Source organism: Dicentrarchus labrax, unplaced genomic scaffold, assembly GCF_905237075.1.
Source record: "Dicentrarchus labrax unplaced genomic scaffold, dlabrax2021, whole genome shotgun sequence".
NCBI lineage: Eukaryota > Metazoa > Chordata > Actinopteri > Moronidae > Dicentrarchus > Dicentrarchus labrax.
In genome coordinates, this window is record NW_026136710.1 from 8,718,301 (window position 1) to 8,731,525 (window position 13,225).

Genomic DNA, 13,225 nt, shown 5'->3' on the forward strand with positions numbered 1-13,225 from the left:
AAAGATATCCAAGTCTTCTTCAAACGGAATAGACTACGCTGTCTCCAGTACACAGCCAAACACTTGACTGTCTGGTGGTTTTATAGGCCACTGTGTTTGCATCCAAAAACCGCCCAAGATACAACTCAGCTGTGATCCTAGTCTGCAATGCTGAAATTAGGCACACAAATTATGAGCTTAAGCACTTGTAATATACTATTTGGCTACAGTACGAAGTAAAACAGAAAGGCAGCAAAGTAATTCACCACTGGATCAGCATGTGAAAATGGGGGTTTCTATGCTACTTTGCCCTGACGCCAGAGTTTGTGGGGGAGTAGTCTGCCTCCATGCACAGAACTGACCCCTATTACAGTTTGGCCTTTCAGAACTTTTTCGCCCAAAAAAGCCATTCCAACATCTGATCTGACTGGTTCGACCTATGGTTTAGCCCTCAGTGCGTCACCATATCTGTTTCATAAAGCAAGCTGCATAAAAGTTGACAGCTGAGCCACTGATGGTGCATCACAGTGAGAAATGGAACAAAAGGAGAAAACAAAAAATTAAAGTTCTCCTTTGTGGACAAGAGGGCATCAAAGAGACAGAGAGGCAAAAAGCAAAAAGCAAAAGACTGTAGAGCAAGAAGAAATCGTGGCTTGGCAGCCGGTTACACTTGTGTGATGACACACTGCCTACAGCGTTAGGCACAGTCAATAAACGTGTGTGTGAAATGTTATGGAGAATGTTCTGTAGAAGAGAAACAAAATGCCAATGTGTGGTCCAATGGCAGTAAGCCCAGCTTGCCAAATGACATAACATTCATGCTTCAAACAAAGCACTACACTGTACTATTGTAGGCCTATTCTTTCTTTACATTCTGTATTAAGTCTCCTATATTTTGTAGCTACATTAGCTGACATTTAGTACACACAAGTAAACCACAATCTCTTGTATGTGCTATAGCACAAAGCTTAGTCAAACTTTTCATCTCTCCTGACAAATAAACCATAAATTAATGGATGCAAGAGAACAAGCAGCCCCTTCAAAGAAATACTGGCCAGTGGTGCAGGAGCTCTCTTGGCATGCACCTAGAGATAGACAGAAAAGCACCTCCTCAGACATATAAGGAGAGGACAGGGCTTGAGGCTGCCTGTGCTGTGCTTTCTCGTGTCATCCTCTTCTATACAGCAACAGAGAGCTTCCACTGTACTGAGGGAAAAATTTGAGCTGCCCTTTTCTTAGCGGGCTGAGAGCCCACCATTCCCCTATGCAGGGATGTGTAGAACATGCTCACACAACATCCACCAATGTATGCATTATGCGTTAGTCTCTTTAATCTTCATGTTTCATGTACTGATTTTATCAGTACATGAAACATGAAGATTAAAGAGACTAAATTAGATTTAATCATACAATGTACCTATCTTAACTTGATTACATTATCAGGAAAACTACAGGATGTGGTGTCACAAAAAGGCACTCCACAAGCCCAAATCTTTCAGCCTCCCACATTGGTCCATGGACAAAAGCATTAGCCCATAAACTGGGAAGTCCAGACAGGATGTCCCTTATCCAGCCAAGAACATCAATACAATCTTAGGCTGCATCTGCGGTTTGTTTTATCAAACATCAAACTCAAGATACAGACCGCAGAGTTACTGAGAAGTCATTAGGAACAAATACCACTGCAGTCCTAAACCCCTTTCAGGGAAATATGTTGCTTCTTCCACAGAACGTCTTCATTTTGTCAACAACCACTTCACTCACCTCTAGAAGATGGTTCTTCAAGGTGAAGATGATACATAAGCATGAATTAGTGGACTGATTATCAAGTGCTGTTTTTAATTGCTGCAATTCTTGACATTGTACAGACATTTAATCTAGTTGCCATGGCAACCGAGGGCCTACAACGGGCTTAATTTCACAAGTCAAGGCAGCTAGTGTTCTGGTCTGTGGAGGAAATCTGAGAAATTTGACATAAGATGAATGTAGTAGTTGTTAGTGGCCTTAAAGCAAAGCAATGAAACTAGCAGACAAAACAGGCCGTACACTCTCGCCTCTGTTAACTTTTCTTCCACATGTACTGCAATGTGTTTCTTTTGCTAGAGTGAAATCCTGTGATATCAAATCTAGCAATGTGTCAGAGAGTTCTCAAGAAGAAGATTGTGCAGACATGAGGGTGCGGATAGAGTCAATACAATTCATTTCAGGTTGCTGATGATCCCTGTGGCGACATGAAAGCAGAGCTATTCTGAGAAAATGGCTTGGAAAGGTGCGCAGCAATGTAATAATGTTTTATAATCATCACATTATGTTTGGTGGCATATCAATGTTTTAATGGCATAACTGAGAGAAAACCATAAAAGAAAGTACAACTGGAAAGCTCATTACCAATGTCTAAATAGTTTGAAGTAGAAACAAATTGGATGTAAATTAAAAGAGGCATGAGGATCACGGTGGGTGGAACTGAATAAATCAACAGCTGACAGACAAGACATACTGAATTTAAAAATAATGTGTGATACAACAGAGGGAGTGAAGGGTAAGAGGTTATGAAATGTGAATCTTACCAATCTGTTTTCATCAAACACCTCAAAGAGTAGCCTGTGATTCTGCGGACAGACCTGTGTTGGCGACAAAATAAGAAATAATACAGCAGTCGTCCAGAGTTAATGACATATGCAGAGCCAATGCAGATGTACATGCAAACAGTTTGTATGCAACTGCTTTGCTATTGCATCAACAACAAAAAAAACACAGAACTACGGCTAGAAAATAGTCAATATTCTAATCATAATATAACAAAACTGTAATTCCTTCATAAATAACCAGTGGAGAATAATCATACACATGTGGCTAGGCTTATGAAGTCTAACATGGTCTGTTTGGTTACAGTGGTGGAGGAGGTGGGACTCTCAGTTAAACTGCAACCAAAGATTAACAACTCTAACACTACCACTCTAGAGTAAACAAGTGCAATAACAGACCACCGTAGCGAAGGATACTGGGAAGAAAGGGAATCTGACACATCATGAACTCACTCTGAAGTAGAATTCCTCGTTCCATTTGGGATTGAGGGTCTGAAACACAAAGTACAGACTCCGTCAGACTAATAAGTATTTAACTGTGTGTTAAAGCACAGTGAACGCTATCATTAGTTTACACATGAAACAGAACAGATGTATGAAACCTTTCCAACTCATAGTGAGAGAAGAGAGAGCAAGTGAGAAATTAGGCTCAATCTTGTGCGTCAATGATCCTCTTATGCTGTTAGAGGAAGTTTGTAGCCAACGACATGTCCCAGTGATTGGCGTTAGTCCCTAGATTAACAGCCATGAGGATTTTCACCCACTTTCTGGATGGGTCAGCTCGGTATGTGGATGCACAGACTCTCTCCTTCTGCCTCACACATTTGATATTTTATTGGACTGAGAACTATGTGCCACATCTCATTAAAATTCCTTCGGTGATTGAAATGCCTTAAACACCAGAATGTCAATGAAGCCTTAATTTCACAAGTCACTCTGATTAATAAACACTTTACAGCATTTTACAGCAGCGATAAAATAACATCTCTGTTAAAACAACTGCTGACGTACCAGAATTACAAATGAACCCTGTGCCCTATGGCAAAAAATTCAGTTTAAAATTAGTCAAATTCTCCCAGATCAAATTATGAAAATCTCCAGAATAGTATGCCAAATATTAATTTTTGGCATAAACTGAGTGTTAGTCTCAGACTCACTCTTCATTTTTTTTGGTCATATTTGGCATCTTCTTCTTGCCATCTTGCCACAAGCCAAACTCTTAGCATTCTTAACAAAGATGTCATCAAAGGTGTCCCACTTAAAGACACATAGAGCCCATAGAAGAGCCGAGCAGTGATGCTTCTTTTTCTGCTCCACATAGCAGTGCATTGTCAGCTATTTATATCCAATAAGGCAACCATGGCCACTGGCAGCATATGTCTGCCTGCATGGCGGCCTAAGCTGCCTGACTCCAGCAGAGGGTTGGCTGGCAGCTACATGAAGTTAACCTTAACAATGAAGTAAAGGAGAAATTTTACAATGAAACAGCTTCATCAACGTGTATTTCCACAAATCCTAACCGGTGAATAATATGTGACGCAGAAAAAGATGCATTACACGTTACAGGCCCACAGTATTCCACAATGTAAGCAATGAATATGGACATTTGGTTCAAAATCACATCCCATTTTGATGTTAAGATATCATTAGAATGGAGTTTACACAAATAGAAAGTAATAGCTCCCCCTGCTGAGTATAGATTTCCTCCCCAAAATAGGCCACTGGGGGAAAAGACCTTGCCTAATGTTTCCCTCTAAAGGAAGCACTGCCTTCTGGTGACTTCCTGTAGTTTCCATCTCTCAAGATGATATGATTGCCTTGATTTTAAGGAAAAGCGGTGGTATTGCTGGGGGTGGGATTAGGAGGATCTGGTGATTTCAAACCTGCGACTAAAGATGGGAGTGAACAAAGCCACATTTAAGAGGCTGTACAGTAAACGGGTGGTGCAGGTGTGGGAGGAGATAACTGTGGCGGGAGTGGCCGATCTGACACGGTGCAAACACATTAGAGTTCATTGGGTTTGAAACTAGGAGCAAAAAGGACTGTGCACGGAAAAAGAACAACAGTACGCTACAGATGCATGCATCAAAGCGACTTCTTACCTTAGGACCTACCTTTTTAATAGTTTTTGTTTGGACTAAAGCAAGCTCTCTGTTTTCATCCGCAACATAGAGGGAAAGTTTGACGTAAGGATCACTGCAGAAACAAAATAGGAATAAAAAAACAAAAAAGAATCAGTGGTGACAAATTGAGCTTGAGCCTTTCACAGTTTTCACTTTGTAACAGAGGGTTTCTCCAGGTTCAAACAGGTTCAATTTAAGACTTTTTAAAACCATTATGAATGCAATTTAGGACCCATTTTATGTCCAAACTGGCAAAAAGTACGACTTGCAACTTTATACAAGTAACATTAACTTAATTAATCCAATACATTTTTAAGACTTGTAAAAATCATATCGAAGACATTTTAAGAACTAAATTTCAAGACTTTTTAAGACCTTGTGGACACCCTGTTACAGCTCATGCAAATTCACATTCTGCTCCCCACAGACTTTGGAGTATTCCCAATAATATTTAAAATATATACAAATGATAATACATACATTTCAGTACTGACCATTTCCAACTGGTAAATATAAATGCATCTTTCTTTTTCCATTTAAGAAAATAAGCCAAAATACTATGAACAAAAAGGAACAAAATTATTGACAAGAAGTATAAAATCAGGCCAAACATTAAGTGGTAATTTTAGCTACCAGGCAGTTTTTAATACTTTCAGGTCTTAAAGGGAATTAGGGATCCCCATATTGTACAACAAAAGAATATGCCTGTGGTGTGCCTAACCATCGTGAATCCTATTTCCAACCTAACATCACATTAACTGTGGACACAGGTGCCAGAGCCCATGTTGATAGATTATACTGTATGCTTGTTTCCAGACCTGAAACCTGAGTCTGCCACGGTCAACCCAGCAGATAAAAACCGCTTGCATTTGGGTATTGTTAGATAAGGCTATAATGTCTTATTGACAAAGCAGAGTGCTAAAAATAGAAACTGGAAAACATTTTGAGGTGAGCAGCACAAATAGTAAGCAGAGTGTATGTGACTGTGCTATTTAAAAACAGCCAATTGGCTTATTTGAAGGTGCTGACAGGGTAGAAATCTCCAGTGAGTTCAGGATAGAGAGGCAGAGCTGCGCCATTCACCAGGCAGACCAATTACTCCACTGATCTCAGTCCCAGCAGGCAACACGAGGTACAGTGTCAGGTTATAACTCAACCAAAACCTCCCTTTGAAGAAAAACTTCTCACAAGTCTGTGTGTGACGTGACAGTGGGCACTTTTTAATCAGTAACTTTCACATTCATTCCTACATGAAACTTTTTATATTTAAACCAAACCTGGATAACAAGATTACTTTTAGTAAATGTGGTTTGCTACCTTATATATATTAGTCAAAGTTTGCTACTTATTCTGATTACATTTGTCATTTTTACACATTTATATATATTCTTGTCGTGTCTGTATTATATAAACGATAATGCAATTGTGTATATAACATGCAGCAGGTAGTATGTGCAGAGGTGGCACTGTTAACCAAAAAACAAATGTGTTTTTTAAATATGATTCTGTGTTGTACTTGCCTTTTATAATCCTTTTATAGTAGGTCACACAAATAGTATCTGTCTTAGTGACTGCTTTGAATAGATAAGGGAAGAGAGATGGCTTCTGAGGGCAGACTGTGCTCAAGTGCTACAGTAGAGCAAAGTGTATGGGAAACTCACGCTGTTTCACCTGGCTCACTCCTGCTGAGATCTAAACACGGCCTGAGAGAAATAGAGTAGCTGCAACTAACAATTATTTTCATCAACGATTATTCTGCAGATCTTTTTCAATTTGCAGAATCTGTTCTATCAAACTTCATAAAACAGTGCTTAATGCCTCTCACAATATCCTAGAGCACAAGATAACATAATATAATGTCGTGTTTTGTCTGATCAACAGTCCCCAAACCCCTAAATATTAATTTTACACTAATGTAAGACTAAGAACAAATTCTCACATTTGAGACCCTAGACTCAAATGTTTTGGATTTTTGCTTTAAAAATTACTTAAATTGCAAATCTATTATTCAAAAGAGTTGCCCATTTCTTTTCTGTCACACTAATAGATAAACTGACTAGCCAATCATCTATTTCAGAGAGGTCAAAGTTTTCTATAAAGTAGGGCTGCACAATATGGCAAAAACATCATATTGCGATTATTTTTGACAGATGAGGGAATGATTCTTTTTTTACCTCCGCAGCACTGCAGTACTTTATTATAATGCCGTTTTGTCACACATTTTACCTTTATCAAAACATTACAGCTCTTGCTATTTGCATATTGCTTCTGCGATTTGCACTTTGCCATATTGCAATTTCAATAATATTTTGATCAATTGTGCACCCCTACCATAAAGCTTGATTTTTGTCTTTTTCTTCTCATCAACTACTGTGTGTCCTGAAATAACTTCTATCAATGTAACAGACAGTGTGTTTTGTCCAATGTGGAAGTAAAAGAGCAAGCTGCAGGCTAGAGGCACATTATCTAATTCCTCACACCAACACAATATCTACTTGCAGTTTAGAGCTTTCAATCTTCCCAGATGACACCAAGGCTCTGAGTGACACTTTAGAGTTACATTTGTGTGTTGCATTTCCTGTGTAGTGAATGGCATTTTTATTGCAGTGGCTAGACATAACAAACAAGGTTAGAAATTTGATTCAAACCGCATTTCAAACCATGTATGAATGCGTTTTAAATCTGATTTGCCACAATCAGTTTCCATGGGATTTTTTACCATCCAGAATTGAGCAGCGATCTAATTCCTGTATCGATGTACCCAAAATTAGATTTGGCCTGCCAGCTGGAGCACAGCCATACATTGATTTTAGCTGAGATGGAGCAAAGTAAAAACAACGAAGGAATGTGAAATATTAACAAATAGGAAACCCCAACAGAACTTTTGTTGCTTGATTGCAAATTAACGTCTCTAGGAACCCCACAGCCTATAATTGTGTGTTGTGTGGTTCTGTGATGTACTGTGACTAAACAGAAACAATGGGCCTACTGTATCTCGATTGCACTGAGACTCCTTCTTGTCTCCTTCCCTCTATCAACAAAAATCCTACTGAGGGAGACAGGCTACTTCAGGTCAACACTAGGAGATGAAAGCTAGCATGGGCCACTGGATTCAAGTGGTAGCTCAGTGCACTTGTTATTTGATTGCATGCGAGCACCTCCACTTTCTATCAACACCTCACAAGAACAACAAAAACTAAATTTAGGGGTGTTTTTTTTTTTTTGTTCAAAATAACAGAGCAGAACACAATGGAACACAGTAGCTGTATTACAGAATAGAGCAGCAACAAGAACAGGTTTAGAGCAAAAAGAGGAAAAGAACAAGCCAGCACTGTTTGAGCATCTTATGAGGTGACAGACTGCCAAGTCAGCACTGTCTCCTGTGGTAGCTAGCCACACATCGAGACCTCATTCAGTGTTTCTCCATTACAGTTCAGATTTCTCCTGAGCTGCCCTGCCAGCAGGGCATCAGGATGCTCACACATGCACTCTGGCATGTGAGCAGCATTCACACAGCGCTAAACATGCCAGGCTTTTTCTCTGACAATGTCTGCTTTCTCATAGCTCATATACAAAGCATTACTATAAACAACAGTGGGAGCAGTGTTCAAATTCAGATGAGACTTACAGTAGTCATAGGGAAATTTCAGCCAGATAACATGCACATTCAAAAATGTTGTTTGTTTTTCCCCATAACTGTATTTGGGATCAAATAATTTAATTCTGATCTTATGAGTAAAGCGTTGCTCCAAATGGGTGTTGTCGCATCAAGACTATTCTTAGACCTTTGCGTGTTTGTTGTTTAGCAGCAGAAGTTAGTGATGAGCATGCAGTTAAAGAATGATAATATACAGTCTTCAGTGAGGCAGCCTGCTCTGATTTCCTGGGATGGCATTACTACAGTACTACTACATGTGTTTGCTTTACATTTGTATGTACAAACCCCTAGACATAATCTGAATTTTGGACACAATTTAAATTTGTTTTACTCTCTACCTGTACACCCGAATTGAGCGTATACCATTAATATTAGTGTAGCAGGGAATGCCCATGAGATGTTTATGTCACTGAAATGTTTTAAACGTGTCTTTGAAAGTAATAGCAGCCTATGACTTCCTTAAGTTAAAACAAATCTGCCACAGCAAGGATGACTGGTCATTCTGACTGAAGCAAGTAGATGACAGTCAACTCATCTAAACCCATTTAAAATAAACAGATATTACCCTTAAAGTTAGGCCCTGGACTGACAAAATGATGCATTCGGTCTGGACCAAGAAGGAACAAGTTCCATTTAGTGCATTAACAAAATGATAACGACTTAGCGTGTGATTGATGGTCGCTCTGTGTATTATTAATTGATCACAGCGTTAAGCACTGCAGGTACAGAGAGGTGGGTAATTAAAATTCAGAGGGCAGAAGTCACAGTGCTTAGCCATGCAAAAAAAATGGCTAAACAGACATCAAATACAGCTCCACAGAGGGATATTATGCAACATCACATAAAAGTTGTGATAAGAGTGGGCACAGAATCACACATGGGGAAAGGAGCTCAGACAGCATAAGACAAAGGTTCCATGATGGACATAATGGTTCAAAAGACCCTCAAAGGTTTATGTTTAATATTTTTGTTTTCCTACATGTGGGAAGATATGTGGCATGTATAATTATTAGTCAAACGCTTTAATCCAGAAAACTGTTATAGAGGTGGGTTATGAATAGGACGGGCAGGTAGGTAATCATTGATTAACACTTGGAGTTCAAGGTCTTCATAAGTAAAAGGAATGTAGTGAATGTGTGCAAATGTGCTGTCAAAGGTTGAAAGGACCGACTTAAAAAGCCCCTCTAAACAGCAGGATAATATATGCAATGACATGTCTACATGTTATGTATTTGGTCTGATGTTTGGCTTTTCTTATATGGTTAAATATTGTATGTTACAAAAAAATGGCAATATGTGTGATATGAGAGGTGCAACACCAGGGCCAGTACGAAGAAAGTGCAATGACCAGGCGTACACATTGCTCTCACAATGATGACATGAAAGTGACATAACGGTGTAACAACTAATAAACCTCTGAGGAAAACAGCATTTTCTCATTTCTCATAAATCCTGTGATGCTCACCTGGCTCCAATGATGTCTTTCTTCGCCAGATCAATTCCTGCAATGACCTTAACCCGCAGCACTCTCGTTTCATGCTGCAGAAAAGACAGAGACGATGGATCAAAACATTTAATCAAACTTATGGAGGAATGATCTCATAGCCTCACAATCAAGTCACTTCAAACAGTTCAAGCTGCTGGCTGCACTAACCTGCCTCTTTAAGTCAATAACCCTGACCTAGAAAATAAAATGAGTTGAATTTGAATAGCTTTCAGTCATGAATTACACTACCTGACAGAAGACTATGAGCTATGAGCAGACTTACTGACACTTTGCTCATCGGTCTTACTTTAACTCCTCCTGTGTTTTATGACCATTATGCTAGTCAGTGTAGAAAATACTGTAGGTTGAGTGAAACCACCTCACACCAGCTTCACACTCTTTTCTCTAATTTACTGCAACATGAAATGGGTCTAAAGTAAAAGCACTGACACACTGCTTCTTGGTGGGTAGTCTGGGTAGAGTTAATGACATTTATATAAATCCTGACACCAATTCTGCCAATAGTTTAGCTATGACAATTGCTAGAGAATAGAGCAAAGAAGGGAGTGGGGGTGGGAAGCCGGGCCAACCCAGCTGTTACCTTAGGCCATGGCCCTGTTCAGAGGGTGTAGCATTACTGAATGTTTACCTCACGCTCACCGGAAATGCAGTGCCTCATGGAATGTAGACCCACAAATGTCTTAAAACCTTTACTTGTGGAGATTGCATAATGTGATTAAAGTCTGTAATATGGTGAATGTCACCCCAAAAAACGTCCAACCCTTTGGAAAGTCTCCTGTGTTGCAATGTGTGGAATTTAGTCACAAGCATGCCTCCTGCTCCTGTGGCACTGCGAGGCTATGAAAGTGAAGAGGCTGAGTTAGGTTGCTCATAGCGCCGGGAATAAAAGTTTATCATTACATTTTCTGATCTTAATAAAACAATGTTATGCCGAGACACATGTCCTCTACATCGGCCTAAAAGACCACATGCAAATCTCTCCTGCATCCTGGTGAAAGAGTGACAGTTCAGTCTACTGATGAAAACTCAACAATGAGAGTCACTCCCCTATTTTCCTCTGAGAACCTTGAATGAACATATAAAATAATTATATCCTAGTCATCCCCATGTTTAATCCAATAAATCCCCAGTCTAACTATTTATGACTGCATTAGTAATGTCTGATATGACTCAGTGGTGACTCGTGACAATCGTGCCGCCGTGTAAAAAAACAACATTGTAGCATTACAGTATACTACATTATTGATGTTAGTCTGAAAGTCAAAGGCAACACACAGTTCACCACAAGAGTGGATATCGACCTCGGTTGACAGTGAAGATCTAATGCCTCAGCTCCAGCTTCAAACTCGTTTAGTGGTCAGCTCACCATCAAACAGCTTTAAATACAGACAGGAGACAGTGTTTAAGTCTAACAGAAAGGTTAGCTCGACATGCCGTCTAACCCAGACAAACCAATTCCTCCTCCATACTACTAATCGAGCTACAAGTCGTTCACACATGCATTGAAATAAGAGGGTGTAGCGAGGCTATTATTATTATTATTATTGCTCGGTCAAACTGAACGGTTTCATTGCAATACTCTGAAGGCAAAGTGGTGCAGTCGTATCTGAAATTAAGGTGAGTGAAGTAATGGACATGCTGGCAGGGGGGGGGGGCAGGGTACTGACAGCTGCCTGAACATTACTATAGACTGATACCGTTAGTGAGGGTTAGCTTGACTCACGGCTAACGCTGGTGTTTGCTATCTGTGAGAGACACCCTTTTATTTTATTTTATTTTATTCATTTTTTTTTTACTTCTGTCTACATAAGAAAGCTTTGTTTATGTTAAGGCTTACCTCATCTTCTGAAAGTCCATATATTGGCTCGTAAGTCGCAGCCATATAGCCTGCGGTCCACGCTATACACACAAAAACAAGCCGCTTGGCAAAGCTAGCTAGCTAGCCTTGAACAATAAAGTCCCACTTTCCTCTCTCTGCCGTGCGGTGGTGGTCAAGTACACCGTAGGATCGAGTCCTTGGCTCGGAGCGGGGGTTTGGTTCTTAGGCGGACAACGTAATCCTCGCCAGCGTGGTCCGTCTAGGACACAAGTTGGTGATAAAAAAAAAAAAACTGTGTCCAAAATGTTTCAACTGAGACAGATCGCTTTTGTCAACTCCGAGCTTATCCCCGAAACGTTTGACACTTGACTTCCTCCTAATAGCTCAGCCAATCGTGTGCCGATTAGACTTGATTGCTGTCAGCATCAACCAATCAGGTGCGTCGTGAAGTCCCTCAAAGCTTCTCATCAGCCAATGAAATACGCAGTGGGCGTGAGTCTGGGGTGTGCCGTGTGTGTCTGTGGTTTTTTTTACCCCCCTTTTTTTCAAGGTGTGTGAGGTTGTGTCTCGCAAAGCAACTAAGTTTAACATTGTCATGCTTGTTTTAGGCTTGTGTATAATTTATAACGTCACCGTTTCCAGCTGAATAGTCTCATGAAGGTGGTCACTCGCCCTGGTCATCAGCATTCAGCTCTGAGCGCGTTCACGTTAGGGGCGGGGCTATGGTAGCGCACAGCCAATCACAGGCCAGCTGCACAGAAAGAACCAGATCAAACTACTGATCCGCATCACGAATTTAGGTCGATGCAGCGGCAGAAGTTAGAGGAGTGACCGTGGGAAATTCAATTAACTCTGGGAACAAGCGATAAGAGACTGAAAATAATCATATAAGCAATGACGACTATGGACTAAAATAGGCGTATATTATGCGGTTATAGCTAATATATGTAATACAGCATAAAGACGTAGCCCAGTGTAATCTAGATGACTATTTATATATTCGCTTGTTTGTTTTGATTGACAGCTTGTTGATTTACCTCTTTGATTAACCCCTCGTGCCAAAATGTGAATTCATAACGTGATTAATATGTGCAATGCGTTTCATTTGACATGATAAAATCATATGTGCATTTTCTGTGGCGCAAAATATAGGCCTTTAATATAGATTGTGTTGGTGGTGGTATTACACAACCATCCCTTGGTCCTGTTATGTGAAGATGTCCTATTCACAGTCGGCCTCGGAGGTCATCCTCTTGCACAGTTGTTCATTCATTTAAAATAAAACTCTTTGTCAACAGGCAGGTATTTTGTCACACTGATGATGCCTTTTAGTCATTCGTTTATTATTAATTCATAGCTGCCTACCACAATGAGTTACAAGTAATACTTGTTTGTTTCTTTAATGGCTTTCATGAGCAATATTGGTCCTCTACCGCCGCCTAGACGTCTTCTACACTAAAGACTACTTCCATTCAGAAAACATAAAAATATACATTGTATTTAGATGTTTTCTTTCTCTTTAATCACATCATAGCAGCCATACTATTACTATAC

At 39.9% G+C, this 13,225-nt stretch overlaps 1 protein-coding gene across 4 annotated transcripts in view; it reads right to left on the reverse strand.

Annotated features, from left to right (window-relative positions):
- The window catches only part of nedd4l (NEDD4 like E3 ubiquitin protein ligase), a 43,181-nt gene extending 31,146 nt beyond the window's left edge, over window positions 1-12,035 (reverse strand). For 2 of the 4 annotated variants that reach the window (XM_051412444.1, XM_051412442.1), the window contains exons 1-5: window positions 11,690-12,035; window positions 9,811-9,884; window positions 4,679-4,760; window positions 3,018-3,056; window positions 2,547-2,600 (exon numbers count right to left, since the gene is read on the reverse strand). In XM_051412444.1, coding sequence (XP_051268404.1) covers window positions 2,547-2,600; window positions 3,018-3,056; window positions 4,679-4,760; window positions 9,811-9,884; window positions 11,690-11,734 — 294 coding nt within the window. In that variant the 5' untranslated portion in view covers window positions 11,735-12,035. Of the gene's footprint in view, window positions 1-2,546; window positions 2,601-3,017; window positions 3,057-4,666; window positions 4,761-9,810; window positions 9,885-11,689 lie in introns of all 4 variants that reach the window. The other 2 variants (XM_051412443.1, XM_051412441.1) reach the window with 1 other exon arrangement.
- Window positions 12,036-13,225: the final 1,190 nt, after the last annotated feature.